The sequence below is a fragment of the Nelusetta ayraudi genome, unplaced genomic scaffold (assembly GCF_046127955.1).
Source record: "Nelusetta ayraudi isolate G7.1 ecotype Tasmania unplaced genomic scaffold, CSIRO-AGI_Nayr_v1 ptg000082l, whole genome shotgun sequence".
Classification (NCBI taxonomy): domain Eukaryota; kingdom Metazoa; phylum Chordata; class Actinopteri; order Tetraodontiformes; family Monacanthidae; genus Nelusetta; species Nelusetta ayraudi.
Window position 1 is genome coordinate 203,517 of NW_027466132.1, and position 20,991 is coordinate 224,507.

Sequence of the window (20,991 nt, forward strand, 5' to 3'; positions counted from 1 at the left end):
ATCACTACCTATGCCTATGCAGCAGAGTTGCAAGAAATGTATCTGTCAAGGAAATGAACAATTTTCTTGAAGTACTCTCCCAGTCAAAAGTTTGGACACACTCTGTGAATTTAATTTAACTTTTGACTGGTAGTGTATTATTTAGCTATTTTAATACCAATTTGAATGTGTTTTAACAGCATTCAGCAACGGCACGTTTTATTTTGAAACGGATAACCGGAAGAGGATTTAGCTCTCCGCGTCCTGGACTTTGCCTGTGTGCATGTCGGTCGGTGGGAGCGCCAGAGACAGCCGCGGTGGGAGAGACGAGCGCTCCTCGGTCATCATGTCTCAGTTGAAACACCGGAGCCGACCGTCTTCTCTCCACTGAAAGCACCGGCTGCACGCACCTCTTCACCGGAAACACGCGAGTCTCGCCTCCTGCGGACACTTTTCTGCCTGTCAGGCGAATATTTGGGATTAAAATGGTCATCAGGGTTTACGTCGCCTCGTCCACGGGCTCTGTGGCGGTGAGTGTCTACAAACCTGGCTGCGATTCGAACACGTTTTTGACCTACTATGAAAAAATAGTAATTAATAAATAAGTAAAGATAAAATAATGTATTACTGCTCCAGATGTAGATATTATATACTAGACAGTGCAAGTGGTTAACTGGCTTTTTCTCTTACTGGGGATTTCCACCCACATGTGTTGCTGTTGTTTTTTTATTGATGGTCTTGTCATCAATCCTTTTATTATTATTGCGCGCCACCTGCATTGATCCTCCCTGTGTTATCTCTCTGAACAAATCACACTCTCATATACTTCCTCCTCTACAGGGAGAACAAAATGCACCTTTGGTGTGCTCATATGAGGGTGGCCCAGAAAGGGACGCCTCAAATGACAAGCGATGGAGGCTGTAATCTCCGCAGTTTACACAACTTTTCGTGCAAGTTAATGTTGGTTGTTTATATAGTCAATTGAAAAAAAAAAAAACAGGGAACAGACAAGAGGCATGGCATCTTCATCATCAATCTTCATCAATGGCAGCTGGTAGAGATACACAGAGAATGTGATACAAATGTTGTAATAATGTGACTCTAGTCTGTCAATGAACATCTCACAAGGGTGCACAAAAAACAATTTTGTAACTCAGCCCTTTGTGATGTCACAAAGGGGCGGTGCTGCCTCTCCCAGGTTAGTGGCAGCACCGTATGCCTTTTGTGGCTGCCTTGCTTTTCCACCCTTCCAGAGATGGGAAAAAAAAAAATACAGATTGAAAAGCATGGAAGTATAATTGACGATGAGAGGAGGCAAGGCCGGCTGCAGCCCTGCCCCGCGGTGCCTCTTGGGAAATAGCAGGCTGATGGGGTTGAGAAGGTCCAGCTGATACGAGGAGAAAAATCACCAAACAGCACTCCCATGCAAATGCCTCGTGCCTTAGGTAACGGGACAAGTGAGTAATACATTTATTCAATCATGCTGCCGGGTCCGAAACTCCAAAGACGAGGGCAGCACGATCTCGCAGCGTTCAGAAAGGAGTTATTTTTAATCCTGTGACACATACATTCGAAACACACCATTCTTCCCTCCCTCTCTCACTCCCTCTCACTCTCTCTCTCTCTCTCACACACACACACACACACACACACACACACACACACACACAAAGCACAATCGTGCACGGTCGGATGAGTTCGCCATTTGGGTCAGCCATGAGAACATGGGAGTGGCGAATGTAATTGACTGTGAATGCGTTTGAGTTGAGTTACAGGTGATTGAATAAAAGCCAACGCAGAGGCCTTGCCCGTTAAATTCAGATTAGAGGGTGTGAGTGAAAGTGACCGCTGGCGTGTGAACCTGTGAGAGGACAGCGGCGTGGAGGAAGAACCGCGTTCGTGAGGAAGAGACGGAGGAGGCCAAGGGATAACGTGCACTGAAAAGTGTCCCGCTATTAATGAATAACAACAGGGAGTGGAGAGTGGCAGTCACACCGCGGCACAGCAAAGGGGCAGTTGTTCGCAGCTCAGCCACGGCCGTGAACTGAGGCAGAGACGTCGTCTTTCCTCAGCAGAGATGGACCAACCCTATGCTGTGTGATTGTGTGCCTTGTTAGTACTCTTCTTTTTTTTTTTAGTTTAGAAATCAATAATGTTGAAAACGCTTCCACTATTAATTATTGGATGTAGCTTCACTCGGCTCATTGTCCCGTATTTTGCCCAGATTCACATCTTTCTTCCAAGCGGACGAAAGAAAGGACGGGGAGAGGTTATGAGAGCACTTTGTGACATCACAAAGAGATGATTTCAGCAAGACCTTTTAAGCACACACTCCCTAAAACAGGAGATCGATATCCGAATGTTAACAAACTGTACATTCTCACTTTTAATGTTGCCGTTAATAATAACAAGTAGAATAAAATACTGGTAATTTGTTTTGTATGGCAAGTGTGGAAATGAGTTGGTACAGTTCTTCAAGGGGCCAACGACACAGTGTATGTGATTGGAAAATCACTCACACCTCTTTTAACCTGGCCCCTTCACTACCCCACCGCGCTGCCATGTTTCCCTGTGGATTAGATTGCTCCGCTGGCTAAATCCCTGTGTTTTCCGAAACGGCTCAACGTTGCTTGTATTCGTCCGTCCATACTGGAGCGTCGTCGTGCGCGTCTTTAATCCCCGCGCCCACACAGACGACAAGCAAAAAAAACAAAACTAATTTGACTCGTCCTTCCACCCAGCGGGCGAGGCGCAGGCTCGCTGGGGTCGCCTCGTTCATTATTCAGACTCGGACTGCCGACCCGCCCGCCTGCTCGTGAGCTCAGGAGAAGGTCATATTAGTGAAGACCAGCTGTTGGATGTACAGTGTAGACCTGAACGTAAACACTGTGGGAGGTTTAACTTCCAGGGCTGATAAACATGTTTGTCTTTGAAGACGGCGCTCGCCGCCGCTGCACCTCATCTGCTTGTATAAACAAGCATTTAAAAGGAAAAAAGAGTAAAGTGCGTAATAGCCGCCGTAAAATGCTTGTTGTTTTTTTTTTTTTAAGGGCACAGATAAGATTATATTCCAAAGTGTTTTGCAAATATGGTGGTTTTATGACAGCCCTGGCAGAACAATGCATTTATTGTCCTATTAAGATTAAAAACAATGGCTCCATTGTTTCCCCTCGCATCATTAAATTAATGGACACAGCAGCGTAGACAAACACCAAGCTGTCAGGGCTCCATGGGTCAGATCCCCTTGCACGTTCATTGTCTAATTATGTCATTGTTTTTCATCTAAAAGGGGGGGGAAATAAGGCCTCTACAGCGTTAAGCAGCAAATACAAAAGCATCATGTGCACTTTCCCACATATCTGCACCCTCAGATTGTACAGTTTGATTTTCTGTCACGTAAAACTGCTGCCTAAACGCGCATTACAAAAAAAAACAACAACAAAAATTTGCTTTGCGACCTGTGTGTGTGTCTGTGCAAACTCATGTTGATTATCACAATCAGTTCTTCACTTCACAACTGCTTTTCCTTCAAAGTGTGGAACCTGAACCTGGAGTGGAGAGAGACAGTAACAAGTCCGAGTCATGAGCACTGGGCCTGATTTGATTATGTCCTCTCTTTTTTTCCGTGGGAGTGTTCCATCATCTAAAATTATCCATTCCCCCCCCACCCCCAACTTCTCTCTCCCTGTACAAACATTGTCCCCCTTCCCCACTGTTCCACCCCTAGAGGAAACAAGCCTGTTTCTCTGGGAGCCGCTTCCTTTTGTCACTATTTAATATTTCATCCATCCATCCTAAAACACAACCGCACACATTTGGATGGAGGAGGCCTGGTGTATTTTAGATGTGTGCAGTGTCTGCACAGAACAGACACGAGGCAGAGTCCTCGGCACAGGGTGCACTGTCTTTTTGAATTCCCGTAGTTTTGGTTGTAAATATGTCCTGAAAAGGTTTTAAGGCCCCATTAATCATTTCCTCATTTTTTAGTTGTCTTTTTTTTTTTTTTTTTTTTCTTCATCCCAGGCTCCAGTAGACATGACTTGTGTGATGATATGGGACCTTGAAATTTAATTCTTTTTTTTACAGAAAAGAATAAAAACAATAGAGGAAAAACTCTGCAGTCACACTGTGAGTAAACATACAAACGTTTTTTGTTTTTGTTTTTTACCTGTAGGTAAAGAAGCACCAGCAGGCGGTGGTGGGTTTCCTGGAGGCCAATCGAATCAGCTTCCAGGAAGTAGACATCACCATGCTGGAGGAGCAGCGGCTCTGGATGTACCGCCACATCCCCAGGGACAAGCTGCCGGAAAAAGGCAACCCGCTGCCGCCACAGATCTTCAACGAGGAGCGCTACTGTGGGGTACGGCGCTTGCTTTTCCTCGCCGATGGTTAGAGAGCAAAGGCATTGCAGAATCGTGGTCTCGCAGCTGGAAAATATTACCAATGGCACTTCCATTAAGGAGACCACATTAAGGATACATTTAGCCATGTGGCGTTTCCCTCAGTTTGATTTTGCAAATAGAATTAAAAAAAAAACATCCAGAGCACAAAAAGAAAATTCAATTTAAATATGTCGTGTGAACCATTGAGGTGAAATACCTTAATATTTAATGGTTCAATACGATACAAAACTACTAGAAATATTTTCCAACAATCCGACAAGCCAGTGAAAGAACTTCAGTCCCTCTCCTGTGCGTTTGTCTTCGCGCTCAGAAGTTGCGCACTAAAACCATCGCTGCCCTTTGTGATCTCACAGAGAGCGCTGCTAATCCACTGGTAAACTTAGTGAAAGGTTCGATTTTAGCAGGAAGCTAAGTGGGTTTTTGTAGGAGGCTGTGGCTAAATGTTTTGGGGTTTTTTTCACTTTTTATGCAGAGCTGACTCACTATTACTAACTCTTAATCACTCTTGCAAGGCCACCACAATTATTGGAAACACTAAATATAGCTGTTAAAATGATACTGATTTGTACTGCAGCCCACCACTAGGGGGTGATCTAAGATATTTTTGGCAACATCACTTAAAAGATGTTTTGCTTTACTTGTCCCATCTCATTCTTGCATAGTCAGTGTTAAAGCAGTAGCACGGCCAATGCATAATGTGAGACACGGCACGGCGTGCTTTTATTTCCTTTCAATTTAAAGTTGAGGTATTCATTGCAGTAACGCACACCAAGCGCCAGTGGTATAGTCTACGTGATATACACTGTATAACCATTAGAAAAGGTCCCGAATTACCGTATAACCACAAGAAAATGCGCAAAGATACATATCAGTTGACTTTCCCGTATGCAATTTTGATTAAAAAAAAAAAGAAAAAAAAAGAGGATGTTTTATGTTCTGATCTGTTAGTCAGCCATTGCTTTAGTGCCACTTCAGAGAATTTATTAGTGTGTTTTCACCACTTTCTGTACTTGATTGCTGAACCTTTATTTTAAGTGCGTTAAAATAAAGGTAAGTACGTATAATAAGTGCGTTGATTATTTATGAATCGTTTGTTTTCTTTCCATTTTAACAAAATTTGTCTTGTGACTGCTGCTCGTCAGTTAAATAAAGTCCACTGTAAATGACCGTTACTGACAATACTTTTACATTTAGACAATGCACAGTCAGTCTTTCATGATCTCGCGTATGCGGATGCATACTTAATGCGTTACTGAGCATTGGCGTTGTTGTTTTGTGTTGTTTTGAAGCAGCGGCTGTCGGACAGATGTGTACCAGGCTGGAAGGGGGTTAAAAAAAAAAAAAAGTATCAGTATATTCACTGTAATAAACTGCAGCAACGCCGCAGGCCGAGAGACTGTGACAGTAAAGTTGATTGTGACACACGTACGGTTATGAAACACCAAATTAACGGCAGAGCTAATTGCGCAAACACCCGGGGCCAACGGTTTGAGTCGCGCGCCGGTGGAGTGAGTGCGAGAGGTCCGCGGGTTCGTCAGCGGACGTCCTCCTCCACTCGGCACGCTACACTGTAATCCCGTAGTAATCCAGTTTCATGGATGCACTGGATTATGTGCGCCGCCCTCAGTCACTCTCACTGGTCAAGGTAATCCGACATTCACCCCGCAGTGTCGTGGGCCAATGAGATACTGTTGTAAGCAGTGATTGGAGACAAGAGGGGGTGTTTATAACTGTTCTTTCTTCTTTTTTTTCCTCTTTTTGTATCATTGCGATTATGTAACAACTCCACATCCGCATTTTGTGCACCTCCTTAACCCGAAACCTCCTCTCCTTTTTAGGACTATGAAGACTTCTTCCTGTCCAAGGAGAACAACACTGTATTTGCATTCCTGGGACTCACTTCAAAGGCGCAGCTGAAAGTAAGGGACAGTATCTAAAAGTCTCCCGCACTGTGTGTGTGTGTGTGTGTGTGTGTGTGCGTGCGTGCGTGCGTGCACATCTCACGTAAACACACCATGCATGCATTCGCCAGCGGACGCAGAAATACCCCGTTTTGTCCTTCCTCAAACGTTTGGACTTCCTCAAACACGCTGCGTACCATCCTGCCACAGTGCTGGATCAGCAGCACTCTCTGTCAGATGAAACGTGTCATTTCAAACTAACTGTACTTTCACATAGATCAGCTTTTTTTTTTTGGTTATGTGAAAAAAACAAAACAAAAGGGGAAGTCTCGCTTGCATACATACAGCCGCGAGCGCCGGTCCGACCGACTTTGGTTGTGATTTACACAAATACAGATTTAACGTGGCTGATCATCATTGTTGTTGTTGCCCCCCCCCGCCCCCCGACCGCAGCCAGTAGTGGCAGGTGACCCTCTATTGAAAATAAATAGCGAAGACTGTCTGGCGAGCGCTTTTTAAACAGTGCTCGTCAACGTTCCAGCTGCCAGTAATCGAATGAGCTCATGTTCGTCGGTCAGTCAGCAGCCTGATTAGATTTTGACCCTCTCATGGAGTTGAAGAGCGTAACTGAGTTAAAGATCCAGTGGACCAAACCGGGATGCTGCAGATATATTTAGCTCCCGCAACCATGTGGAAAGTCACAAGGCATTTCTGGCTGTGCAGCTTTTTGTACATATTTTGAACTGAACGCAACCCCTCTTGAGGTGATTCTTCAATATTTGCCCTCTTTTTTTTTTTGTTCTGCCTTTATAGGATTCCGACTCGTAGCCGAGATGGAAGCGGGCAGAGTGCTCCACTCCAGGGGACCCCCGGAACGTCCAAGGACATTGACGGAATCACTTGTGACACTCTTCCAGTCCACTATCAGCTCGTTGACAAACCTCTCCAGACGTTATCAACTCTGAACGTCGGTGATCCGCTGCCCCCCCCACCCACTCCACCGCCTCCACCATCCCGTTGAAAAACACTGCCGCCAAACGTCGCTGAATGTGATTTCTTCCAAAGCGCACACGCACACGCACACACACACACACACACACACACACACACACACACATAACGCCACCGCAAGAGAAGTGGACGCTGTGTTTGTGTTTTCACTTCTTCATGGTCAAGATTGAAAGTCGGTATTATTGACCCTGCACAAGCTCAAGTTCACAATGTAGCAACCTAGCCTGAACACACCTGTGTGCTTGTGTGTGTGTGTGTGTGTGTGTGCGCGCGCGCGCGTGTGTGTTCGTCTTTGTCAGTCAGCAGCTGTTTATGAAGCCATCAAGATCAAGATTCAGGGCCAGCACCAATGTTTGAACCTTTGTGAAAGTGCACAATTATTGATCGGAACCGCTTCTTCACCTTCTGCTTGTAATGTCGTATTTGTGATCGACCTTCTTACTGAACGCGATGTTCATTTTGTCCCAATCATTGCTGTTGGTTGCAACCCTTGTCGAGCTTGCATCGTGTTTGCGAGAAGCAACAAATAAATTAAACTTTTGGTTCCCACTGAGTCGTTTTGTCTTTAATGATTGATCAAAGTGTCAACACAGATCCGAGTCGAGTCGCGGTCCAAGTCCAGCCAGCACACCCCTTTTATTCAATTGCCGGCTTTTGTCTTTATACATGATGGCAGTTTGCAGTGTGAGTTGATCAAGTTTGTCAATGCCGCTGCTTAGACTAAACAAATTAAACAAGGTGAGGCTTGATTCACTCAAAATCATCTCATTTTGTTCTGGAAATTGCACAGGTTTTACATATTAACATTTATCTCTCACTTTTCCTGCGTCCAGACCGCTGCGTCTGAACCGCTCAGAAAATAAAACATGGTCCCTGCAGGAAAAACACATCTTGCTTCTTGTTTGTCAGTAGGTTGGTCAACTTTAAAACTTTCCTGACTTGCTGAACAGCGTTACAAAAGACGTCGTGATTCAGATTAAAATGATCTCATCTCCTTTGTGTAGCTGCATTCTCTCAGTTTGACAGAGCTAGAATGTGACTATAGTGCCTTTTGACACCCATAAACTAAAACTGTCAAGTACCGAAATAAAGTTCATAAAACACTCTTTCTTGCTGTAGGTCTCTTGAGCTTCTCATTGCTTGCAGGTAAGCTGTACCTGCAGAAAGAAATCTTCTGAAATCATCTGCTCAGGTCAGTCTACACACTGTTGTCTTAAAACTGTACAGTGCAATTTACAAGGCAAAAAAAAAAAAAAAATGCTAAATGACAGCGATATCGCAAGCCCTCTGGCTTGTCCTTCAATATTTTCCCTCTTTTTTCATTCTCCGTCTCACTTTTGTTTGTTTTTTTGTTTTTTTAGGATGATAGCCAAGGTGGAAATGAAAGTGTGAGACAGCCAGGAATCCTGACGATATGAAGAATTTCTGCTCCTTCATCAGCACGTTGCCAAACATCTGGCTTTATCAATTCCGTCTGGGATTTTTCTTGTATCAAAAAAACCAACAAAAAAACAAAAACAACCTATAAAAAAAAACTCCTTCACATTTCAAGTTTGTCTCCGCCCCCCCTCACTTCCTAAACAATTTCTCTGGGCTGCAAATAAACATGAGGATTTAGGAAACGTTTCATCTGGCACAACAGATTTAAACCACTTGTTGACAAAATAGAACCAGAATTGTAACTGTCAGTCTGCACCATAACGCAGACCGTGCTGTGATTTATGCTTCAGTGAATTAAATTTCAGGCATTGCAATTTATGAAAAGTGTTCAAAAACTACCGCTCTTTGTTTTGTGTGTGTGTGTGTGTGTGTGTGTGTGTGTGTGTGTGTGTGTGTTGTGTGTGTGTGTGTGTGTGTGTGTGTGTGCTTGCATGTTTAGAAATAGAGTTGAAGCCAAAATGATTTTTCAATTTTTTTTTTTAAACTGAGTTGGAACAAGAAAGGGAGAAAAAATAATGAGACGTCCAAATTCCTCATCCACGTTCCCAAACAGAAGTTCACTGTCATCAGACCAAAGCACACATGGCGTTCCAGAACTCATCTTTACCTTGCTGTGATATGCCGCTCTTTGAGTAAAGAGGTGATTCTGGAACGATGGCCTTGAAGCCCCTCATGATGTAAAGCCCCCCTCTTAGCTGTGCTCCTTAAATATCAGCTGCAGCCAAGGCCCACCAACAATCATCTCGGCAGACACCTCTGACAATTTTCCTTGGAATCAAGAAATCTTGTGCTAACGACCACCCTCAGGTTAGTTTCTTATAGAATTTGTCTCCTTGATCTTGACAATGATGCCACGTGCAGCAGTTTTTATGTCAAATTTTAGAAATTCTCCTAAACACTGGGATGAATTTTACAAAAATGGTCCATAATCCCGGCCAGAATGGGCCAATAATTTTGGCCTCAAATGAAAATGACATAAGAACAGCTGGAAAATGTGATTGTTTATTTGACCGTTTCTCATGTGATTGTCCCCATTTCACGATGACGTGACTTTTTTAAATTCTGCCCCTATACTGTGAAACAACAAAGGAAAATTGCATTGTGTGGAGTGAAGGAACTGCAATGACTGCCTGTGGCCAAGTGAGGAACTGTGTAAGAAATGGTCATTCTAAGACACTCAGTTGCAAATTTGAATCCACATCAACATGTAGATTCAAATTTGGATGTGTTTTAGCGCTGTACAAATAAAAGTTGATTGATTTATTGATGTCGTCAGCATTTATAAAAGGCCACGTCTGTCAGATTTCACTGCTCACACATTTCTGCCAACAGTAATAATAATAAAAATATACGCTGTAGGAATCTGGATAAATCTTGGTCATGAGAAATAGTGACAATTTGACAACTCATTGCTTTTGGCCACAGCTATTATCAGCATGCAATGACAAAATGTGCTTTTCAAGGCCTCGGTCCTGGAATATTCAGAATTTCGTCATTTCCCATCAGAGGACGATGCCCGTCTGCAATGATTTACCCAGAAATCAATATGTTTAGGACCACATGTTGTTCTTGTCAGATCTACAAATGCCATTCAACGTGTCAACCAAACAGTTGCATTGCTTTCTGACAACACAACAGTAAGAAAGAAAAAAAAACAACACATTGTTACCATAAAGTTGAGCAAGAAAGGGAAAATTATCTGGTGAAATTTAGTGGTGGCTTAATTACATAAATGGTTCTGCTGCTGTACACATTGGTATGTTCACTGAAGATTTTTTTTTAATGAAATAATGTCCCAAAGGGGAAGTTATTTTCTTTTTTTTTTTTCTCCCTTGTGACATGTCGTAACATGCAACTCCAGCGAATTCAAGCATATCCAGGAAATTCATTGTGCAGTACACATGTCCTGAAAGGTCAACTAAAAATGCCAAATAGACAAATATGTTCCCTGTGTATAACTGGTCAACACACAAACAAGAGACAAGAAGAGCAACAAAGAGAAAACCGAGCGAGCCAAACGTTTCAAAGATAAAGATGCACCTGGTTGAATCTGTGGTGTCAGCAAATCTCCAGGGCGCTGCAATTATTGGTTGTGAGTCTTGCATGTGCAGAAGTTACACGGTGCATAACGGGAACTAATGGATGCAGCGACTTTCACAACAGGAAGAGTCCACCAGTTGCAGTGAGTCATGTTATCTGGAACACGTGGAAAAAGAACTGTTTCTGGGAGGTGAAAAGAACAAATCTCAGAGGGGTTGAGATCCACAGACTGTCGCCAGCACCGCTTCGACCCGTTACACGGTAAGAACACTGGGGTGGGGGACCAGTATGACTTTTACACAATTTGGCCAAGAATGGAGTAAACATGTACAAAGATTATGTTGCGCTTGGGTAAACAAAATGCCTCTCGGCCACTATGGATTTAGTGAATACAAACAAAGCCTTGCATTACATTTCACCAATAACCACTCGTTCCAATATCATTGATCTTTGGTGAGGAACAAGAATACGGAGTATAAGAGACGGTGACAAATCTAATTCCATAGATATGCTTTTATATGGAAATCATTCTTACAGATTTGATTTGATTTGAATACGTTATTTCGGTCATGTAAATTATAACAACAAAAAAAAAAACCAGCTAAAAGAAAAAAAATAAAACAGATGAATTTTGTTGTCAGAATGTTTAGGGAACTGAATAACGTTTTTTTTTTCAAAAGATAGAAAAATGTATAAACACATAACTATTGTCACTAAACCTCTCCCACTTTTACAATATGTTCTCTTTCTTATTTAATGTATTTGGTTATTCCACATTAGAACCATTTAAAATGATTGAGAACTTTATGCAGCAAACTGCCCAACTGTTGTTTAAAAGCAGAGAGGAATGGCCTCAGCTTCCAGCGTGACAAAGAAGAGTTGGCGGGGACAGGTGGTTCACCTCGCCATATTATTTCCCAACAACTCTAATTTTCTAAATAAAATAAAAAAGAATTATCTTCCTTGGGTCAATTTTTGTTACAGCCTGAAGAATTGTGTGAACATAATCGTCTTCCCACCACGTTCTCACACACTGGTGTGTTTGTCGTGTTGCATAAAATGTCTTTGAAGCATCGCAAGCCACATATTGGGCAAAAACAACTGAGATCTGGCCTCATCCTGTTTTTAATGATTGATCAAAGTGTCAACATGAATCCAGGTTGCAGTCCAAGTCCAAGCAACAGCCCTTTTATTCAATTACTGGATTTGTTCTTGAGCTTGCTTCAAACATTGGATGTTTTAAACATGATCACCTTTCCATTGTAAGTTGAGCTCATTAATTTGCTGCTCAGGTGCGATAAATTCACAAGGTAAGACTTTTTCAAGATCGTATGTACGTAGTTTTTTTAGGAAGCTGATTGTGTTTTCGGATCACAAAGAAATGTTTAAACATCAAAGAGAAGACGATGACAATTACAAAAAAGCATTTTAACTAGATTATCTCTCTCTCCTTCGCCAAGGCTGCAACTGAACCCGGCAGAGGACAAAATATGACAGAAAAACTATGTTTTGTTTGTCATTTGTCAATAGGTAAGTTTCCCCAGTTTTTTTCATCCAAAAGTTGTCAAGTTGTCAGATAGAGTTCCGACACGTTTTGTCAATCATTCGTATTAAAATAAGATTATTGTCTTACTAAATTTGTTTGAAGCGTATTTTGACACTTTCATGTAGTCAAATTGCCAAGCAGTAAAACAGCTTAGCTAAAATACAATGTTGATGAAAAAAAAAAAAAAAAAAAAGGCATGGCAATGAAAGAATATTGAAAGATTTTTCTGCTGTTTCCGCTGCAGGTCTACTGAGCTTGCTGCTGCTTGCAGGTAAGAAGCGCTGCAACGCAGTTTCTACGCCACTGATCTGGTCTAAGAAACTTTTTTTTTTTTTTGTCAAATAGTTCAAGTTGATTTAAACCCCACAGCTACTGTCTTTTATTTGTCCCCCGTGCAGACTGTGACAATATAAGACTAGTGGGGCCGTCTCGCTGCTCCGGTCGAGTGGAGGTCTTCTACGATGACAAGTGGGGGACGGTGTGCGACGATCAATGGAGCATGAGCAATGCTGACGTGGCGTGCAGGGAACTAAAATGTGGCGCGGCTCTTGCGGCCAAAGGAGGAGCGTTTTTTGGGCAAGGAAAGGACGACATCTGGCTGGATGATGTGCAGTGTATCGGCAACGAACAATCAATTCATAAGTGTTCCCACCGGCCTTATGGGTCCAATAACTGTGGCCACGGTGAAGACGCAGGGGTCGTCTGCTCAGGTCAGTCTTGAGTTTTCTCACTCACCTCAGGTCATTAGAATTCACTTTTTCTTTTTTTTACCCCAATTTGCCTTCATCGACTTGGGACCCAGTGGAGCAGCCTCACATGTTAAATCATGATTCCTTTTTCCCAATAGTTTTTTTTTTTTTTTTTTTTTTTTTTTTTTTTAAATCTTTGATCTCCGGAGAAAAATCTAATTTTCAGGATCCTGCTTGAATTGATGCTCTCTCTGTAAAGGGATAAAACAAATTGGAGGCTGAATGCAGTCTGGCTCATAGTATACAAGGCCAATTTTACTTCTACATCCGGACTTGTCTTAAAACCTAAAAGGCACACAGTCAAATCAGAGCTTAGCTGTGTCCAAGTTCAGGCTACCTGCCGCAGCAGAGGCTAAAGGCAGAGGTCATCACATGACCTGCTGCTGCAGAGATAAGGTTCAAAGGCCAGAAGGTAAAACACAGACACAAACATCATCAGGTGACAACACTAAATGGTTCTGTGAATGTCTTTCAACAAGCCCCTGTAAATAATGAGCTGAGAGACGTCCAACCAACCAGTGACAGTGTTTTCTAACGACACAAAGTGGGAAAACAAAATCCTGTTAGTGTCATGTTTACCATGAAAATAAAAAGGAGTTGTTAGTGATGGCTGTAGGCAACTCCGTTAGTTTCTTGATGGTTGGCTGTTTTAAACAACAGCGCGTTTACTGATGAGACAAATATGTTTTTGATGAAATAATGTCCCAAAGGGGAAGTTTCGTCTTTTTTTCTTCCTTGTGATATGTCGTAACATGCAACTCTAAGCAACTTTAGACAAATCCAGGAAATTCATTGTGCAGTACAGATGTCTTCAACTAAAAATGATAAACAGACAAATGTGTTTCTTGTCTCACAAGTCAACACACAACGCCAGAAGTGGCAAGTTGTGTCAATGACAAATAAGTAAGGAATTAAGTAAACTTCCCCCCCCCAAAAAAAGAGAACGATTCTAAATCTGGGCCTAAAAAGAACATCCGGGTAGAGGAATTTTAACCTTACGTTAACCTTCTCCTCCAACATGACAGCTTGTATGTAGGAAGCATCCAGTTTAACAACTAAAAAAAATAACAAATAAATAAAAAGTATAATGCTAAGTGCCAAAAGTTTTTGGCCAGCTCGTTTTTAAAAATTTTGAAATGTTCTGGTTTGGAAATGGAGCGATGCTCAAGATGGTGACGATCACAACGGAATTCACGCACCCGTGGGTGACGTCACAATGTCTCTGTCTATCAATACAGTCAATGACTCCAACAAATATGGACCCTACACTGTCCAAAGTGCAAATATTAGCATCATCTGTCGTGTTGAGAAAAACTATAGTCCACTTGTTTGGATTGACTGACTTCGTTAGAAAACTAAAACAAAAACTTAAAATAAAACTCTTGTTTTTTTTCTGGGTTTTTTTTGTTTTTGTTTTTTTACAGAACACGCGAGGGTGGTCAACGGAACCAGCCGGTGCAATGGCAAAGTGGAAATCTACAGTGATGGTCACTGGAAAAGGGCATGCAACACAGACTGGACCAAGAATGAAGAACATGTGGTGTGCTCAGAAATTAACTGTGGCACCGCTGCCATTGAGAGGGAGAATGACAATTTTGGAGAGACACTTGCCGTGGGCGGATTCAAAACCATCTGCACTGGGAACGAGACCTCTATTGGACAGTGCACCACTGAGGAGATCACAGAAAACTGCATGGATGCCAGCGTTTTTTGCACAAGTAAGCTCCAGTTTAGTTCATTTGCACACAAATACTGTATGACCTCAAAACCATTTACACAAATCTGCTAACAGAAAAAAAACCAACATTTCTGCCAAAAAGCACAAAGAAACGACAATATTTTAGAATGACATGGACTATCAAAAGATTGATTTTATTTTTTCTCCCTACAGACAGCAAATCCATTCGGCTGCAAAACGGGACGAGTCGCTGCTCTGGCCGAGTGGAAATCCTCCACGAGGGGACCTGGGGAACTGTTTGCGATGACAAATGGGGCATGCCGGAAGTCGCTGTCGTGTGCCGACAGTTGAATTGTGGGTCGCCCATACAAGCAAAGTACAAGGCATTCTTTGGCAGCGGTCAGGGTCGCGTTTGGTTGGACGACGTGGAGTGCAATGGACGAGAGAGAGCCCTCAGTGACTGTCCGAAGAGGATGTATGGGGACACTGACTGCAACCACAATGAAGATGCTGGTGTGGTTTGCTCAGGTAATAAAAATAGCTAATCTTTTTTTTTTCTGCTATGGCCTTCCAACTACTTGTAGACATTCTTGATGTAAAATTTATCTTGTGGCAACGTTTGCTTTTAGCCTTCACAGTTTTTGGTTTCTCCATCCTATAGTCAAATAGTCAAACAAACCACACCACTCTGACGCAAATAATTGCCAAATCACTACATTCCCCCCTCTGTTATTATCTTTCTCAGAAACGGTCAGACTGAACAACGGGACTAGCCGCTGCTCTGGCCGCGTGGAGGTTTACCAGAATGGTCAATGGGGAAAGATTTGCCAAGGTCACTTTGGTTTTGAAGAAGCCGGAGTGGTTTGCAAGGAGCTCAACTGTGGAGCTCCAAAGGATTTCCAAGACAGTTTGACCTATGGTGACACTGCGCTCAGAGGCCACACAAGTAGATGCGTTGGCAACGTGAGCTCCATCTCCCAGTGCTCTCTCCATGAAATAACAGGGATGTGTCAAGGAGTTTCCCTTACATGTGCAGGTAAGTCAGAAAAGATTTTTGACATTTTGCTATCTCGATTTCTGTCCCTAAATCATACGACCATCCCTGCACTCCTTTTCTACACTGTTTTTCCCAATGCCCACTATACATTGCAAATTAATATGTCAGCATACATTATAATTTACAGTGGCAAGGAAAATGAACATTTTCTAGCTTACAATATTATTTACTTGACAGCATCCACAAAATGCTGTTTCTGTATCTTTATTTGTTCAGTGGTTCACCGCTGAAAACACGCAGTGCACAACTACAATATCTAGCTACGATATAATTTTGTGTGTAGACCTTAAAGCATAAACAAGTTACTCACAATACTGTAAATATCCCTCATGCAGGACACCCACCACTGAGGCTTGTCAATGGCACGGACCGGTGCTCTGGCAGAGTGGAAATGCTGCACAATGACCAGTGGGGAACTGTTTGTGATGATGATTGGGACATCAGGGAAGGCCAGGTGGTGTGCAGAGCCATGGACTGTGGCTCGGCTAGATATGTCAAGCCCAGTGCCTACTTTGGACCGGGTGAAGGTGACATCTGGCTTGATGATGTCAGATGTGTAGGCAATGAGTCCTCCCTGCTGCACTGCCAACACCCCTCCCTCGGTGAAAACAACTGCGGCCATGGTGAAGATGCTGGTGTGGTGTGTTCAGGTATCTTATGTCACACGTGTTTTGTCCGTCACTCAAACATTTTGGAGAAAACACCCCAACAGGATATTTTGCCTACATGAACTCACATGTACCTAACAGGACGCAAATTCAAGCGCAAATTAGCTGAATTTTCTCACAGATCAGGTAACTCATCTCCTTTTTCTCCTCAGCCTCCATTAGGCTCTCCAATGGGTCTACTGAATGTTCTGGCAGGGTGGAGTTTTACCACAATAACCAGTGGGTGTTGCCATTCCACATCAACTGGGGCCAGAATGAGCTGGGAGTGGTGTGTAGAGAGATGGGCTGTGGAGACCCTGTGAGGTCCTCAGGAATATCGCTTCCAGACCGGAGGGCGAGAGGCTATAAGGTCAGCTGTAGCGGCAGGGAGAGCTCTCTGGCGGAGTGCACACTGAGAGAATATGTAAGGAACAGCAATGATGCCACTGAGGATGTCTTCGTGGAATGTTCTGGTGAGACTTGAAGATTAATTAACACTGAAGTGTAAGATGAAGCGCAAGTTTACCACAGTAGTTTTTGGCATTGTGTTTTCTTCACTATTCAAAGCTCCCTCCTTTAGCAAATTTGTCCTTAGCAAATTGCAAAGTATAAGCAAAACGTTAGCAGACATCCTATCAAAGCAGTGCTCATGCAACAACTCTGTTTTCTAGGCAACGTGAGGCTGACTGGCGGGAGCAGTCGCTGCGCCGGCACAGCTGAGTTCTTCAACAACGGCCAGTGGGGGACGGTGTGTAGCCAACACTGGGATGTGAACGACGCCACAGTGGTTTGCAAACAGCTGAATTGTGGCAAAGTTCACAAGATCACAATGAACAATGACTTTGGCCAAGCCACGGGGCCGATCCAGATCGACCAGCTTGAATGCTCTGGACAGGAGCTAAATCTCGCTCAGTGCCGCCAAAGACCTTTTACTGATAGAACGTGCAACGCCACCGCCATCGCTGGTGTTGTCTGTACAGGTAGGGAAAATATTTTGGGCAAAAGGAAAATTCAAAAAGATAAAAGCTGGGCTGTTAAGACATTCTCAGAGATGATGTATTTCACAAACATAATATGACCTCCAGAAACATTGTTTGCTTACATTTTGAGAGTTGTGCCAAAATACTTTGTTGTGCATTTATTATGATAATTATTAGAAATATGTATCAACATTAAAGCAACAGAGTAAATTAGCACCAAGATCTTATTTTCAGAAGTCTTATTCTTTTCTAGACTTTTTGAATTGAAACCTGAAGAAGATACACTTTGAAGACAAGCAAGCACTTTTTGATGGTTTGCTCGAATTCACAGGAAGTTTGGCGGTGCGGCTGACTGGTGGTAAGGACGAGTGTTCCGGCAGACTGGAGGTGCGTCACGGTGACGACTGGCACACGGTCTGTGATAGAGACTGGAACCTGACTAAAATTCAAGCTGTGTGTGACTACCTGGAATGTGGAAGTGCCATAGATTCGATGAACACGCCCGTCAACGGACAAGGCAGTGGACCGGTGGTGGCCGCCAGTGGTTCCTGCTTTACAAATCAGACCACTCTTGACAAATGCTCGTCCACTGGGTTCCCGACTTCCACCTGCCGGCATGACAGTGACGTGGTTGTTTCCTGTGCTGGTAAATAATTGGTCATAACTTGATTTCTTTGTCTTTTCTTAAATCCAAGTGCAATCTTGCATGCCAAGGACCAAGTGAACATTGTACACAGCCGAGGAGATGATGCATTGGTGTATTATCAATGGTGTATTTGGTGTATTTTATATGCCAGTTAAATTGGCAATGGCCTATGAACTTTCAAAATTTAATTTAAATTATCAGAAATAACTTCAACCTGAAGCATTGATGGATTCTTATTGTGTTTGGCCATCTTATGCAGCACAGGTTCGTTTGGTAGGAGGCACAGGCCAATGCTCCGGGAGAGTGGAGGTCTTCTATAGGGGCCAGTGGGGTACAGTCTGCGATGACGAATGGGACCTCGATAACGGAAATGTGGTTTGTAAACAAATGGGGTGCAGTAAAGCACTTTCTGCACCTCAGAGTGCCCACTTCGGAAGAGGCACCGGCCCAATCTGGCTGGATAATGTGGACTGTAGTGGCCAAGAGTCAGCCATCGCACACTGCAGACACAATGCTGTTGGAGACAATAACTGTGGGCATGGTGAAGATGCCAGTGTCATCTGCTTAGGTAGGTGCTCACTTGTAATGTTACCAAGTGGCTGCTGTGAAAAACAAACTTAGACTTTTTCTCACTTTCCAGGTTCTCTGGAGAAACCCCAGATCGCTATCAGTCCTTCTCTAGAGGTACACTGGGGAGACAGAGTTGAAATCACCTGCACTTTAGTGTCACCGGAACACCTGGGCGGGACCTTTTTCCTGAAAAAGCCCCACAGTTCTTTCAAGTTGCAGAAAGCCACAGAAAGCGAGACGGCGACTTTCGTCTTCAGTGCTGTGGACTTCACTCACAGGGGGTCGTACTTTTGTGAATATGAAAAGAAACTACCAAACCAAGTCATCACCTATCCACAAGGAAGTGTTTTAGAGCTCTCCGTTGATGGTATGGTGCACGTTTTTGTTCATCCACTGAAATAAAATCACAGGAAACGTGGTCAGTGCTACAACAACACTACTTTGTTTTTGCAGTAAAACTGGAGTCCCCCATGATCTCCCTGTCTTCTCCTTATTCCATGGTGGTCTTCAGCCCAGATGAAATTTCAGTCGATAAAGGCAGCAGCTTCTCTATCATATGCTCCACTGTTTCCAAGTACCCCGGAGGCTACTTCTACCTGACGCGATCCAACAAGAACATCAGTGAAGCACAGCCAGCATATGGCCACACTGTTTTTTACAGGTCAACCTTTGAATTCCAGCAAATTCAATTCATACATCAGGGAGCATACACATGCGTCTATGCCGTTAACATCTCTTCCGTGCCCTACTACTCCGTTCCTTCCAAGTCACTGCAAGTCATTGTTACAGGTGAGAATCTTGGGCGGTCTTTCCCGTTTGCTATTGCGACTGTTGCGTTTGTCATCGCTCGTTCCTGTTTTGTACCTTTGTCACCCCACCTCAATGATCTCACGTTCCCTGCAGCCACCTCTTCCACTTCGCCTCTTTCTGGAGTTTTGATAGCACTGCTGGTGATAATCCTCGTGGCGGTTGGTGGTTATTTCGTCTGGAAAAGGAGAAGCCGAGTCACAGGTATGTTGCTGATATCGATGCAGTTTTTTGTCTTCCTTTAATGTTGAAAATGCCATCAAGTTTTGTTTTCTTTTGGAAAAATAATTTACAAAAGGTTTCTTTTGACTAACTGATTGGAAAGATGGATGGGGGAATTTTCAGAGTTGAAATCCGAGCAATACCCTTACATAACAACTGGTTTTTCCACCATCATATTTCCATCATGTAGTCCCCTTGTAAATCGTGACATTTGGTTTTTGTTCATTCCTCAGGGGCCATGGTTCAGTTTAGTAACCGACTAGGCGGATCAATAAAACACGATTTTGATGACAGAAGCAACGGGTTGTTCGATGGAAGGTAGGCCAAGCTGATAATTTCTTTGCCAATGAAAACTTCTATGTGCCAAGACATATTTTGGTTCAATCTAACACCCTTAAAACACGTAGTGATTGCAGTTGTCACCCTGTGTATTATCTCTCAGAGATTATGGTAGCCGGACATCTGAGCCTGGTTTCAGGGCTACACCTGACAAGAAGGCCGACGTTGACACTGACAGTACTGCTGAGAGGAACCCAGAAGATCTGGCAGGAAGAGTGTGTTACGAACTCGAACCTCTCGTCCTCTCATGATAACGGCAAGAGTTAACCAAGTCGTTGTGTGAGTTTCATCAATATTAAAATGCAACATAAGACCGGTATCCAAAATGCCAAGCGTTAGTTCTCAGCGGTTGAAAATTTCATGACACGACAACCCTGCAGGCGGTGTGTGAACACACTAAGGAGGATACACTTTTACACAGTGGCTGCAAAGCAAGGCAGAAGAAAAATGCTAAAGGTTCAACAGATAAACAGCAAAGATAATAAAATGACTGTTCTGTTCTTACTCTTTTTTTGAAAGAAGGTAAAACGATGTATTCAGAAATCTGCTGTGATATTTGTTCAGAAAATTGTGATGTGTGATTGTGACGTAATTTTTTTGTGTAAAAAGTGGACATGTGATAATTATTTTATACTTCTTGGGTGATTTCTAATTTGCATCTGAACTTGATCAAGCCTTTTTTTTTTTTACTGTGTGAAAATTTGCTGTGTCACTTATTGTGTGTACGCTGATCAATAAATATGTGATTCTATAAATGGAAACTTGTTTATATACGTCTATAAATGTATATACAATTTAAGCACAACTCATTTTGTGAAAATGGCTAAAATTCTCAAATGCTTTGGTTAAGAAGATTTAAAAAGAAATACTCCAGGACGAACATAACCTGCTCATCTTGTCAGCTAAAACAAAAACCAGTAAAACAGATAACTGCATTCTAAACGTGACATACGATGGATAGAAATCGATTGAGAGA

The 20,991-nt window shown here is 42.9% G+C and overlaps 2 protein-coding genes across 5 annotated transcripts in view; both read left to right on the forward strand.

Annotated features, from left to right (window-relative positions):
* Positions 1–20,776, forward strand: part of LOC142900367 (scavenger receptor cysteine-rich domain-containing protein DMBT1-like) — a 40,053-nt gene extending 19,277 nt beyond the window's left edge. For 2 of the 4 annotated variants that reach the window (XM_076044625.1, XM_076044626.1), the window contains 7 exons: positions 17,763–18,077; positions 18,337–18,645; positions 18,718–19,014; positions 19,101–19,436; positions 19,551–19,658; positions 19,910–19,994; positions 20,119–20,776. In XM_076044625.1, the coding sequence (XP_075900740.1) occupies positions 17,763–18,077; positions 18,337–18,645; positions 18,718–19,014; positions 19,101–19,436; positions 19,551–19,658; positions 19,910–19,994; positions 20,119–20,266 (1,598 nt within the window). In that variant the 3' untranslated portion in view covers positions 20,267–20,776. Of the gene's footprint in view, positions 1–10,890; positions 11,036–11,936; positions 12,085–12,234; positions 12,305–12,564; positions 12,592–12,718; positions 13,031–14,493; positions 14,788–14,960; positions 15,276–15,492; positions 15,784–16,139; positions 16,455–16,624; positions 16,925–17,122; positions 17,432–17,762; positions 18,078–18,336; positions 18,646–18,717; positions 19,015–19,100; positions 19,437–19,550; positions 19,659–19,909; positions 19,995–20,118 lie in introns of those variants that run through there. The other 2 variants (XM_076044628.1, XM_076044630.1) reach the window with 2 other exon arrangements.
* sh3bgrl2 (SH3 domain binding glutamate-rich protein like 2) lies at positions 39–7,843 on the forward strand. The gene is made up of 4 exons (XM_076044634.1): positions 39–509; positions 4,154–4,339; positions 6,221–6,301; positions 7,097–7,843. The coding sequence occupies exons 1-4, from the start codon at positions 465–467 to the stop codon at positions 7,109–7,111; spliced, it is 327 nt and encodes a 108-aa protein (XP_075900749.1). The 5' UTR covers positions 39–464; the 3' UTR covers positions 7,112–7,843.
* Positions 20,777–20,991: the final 215 nt, after the last annotated feature.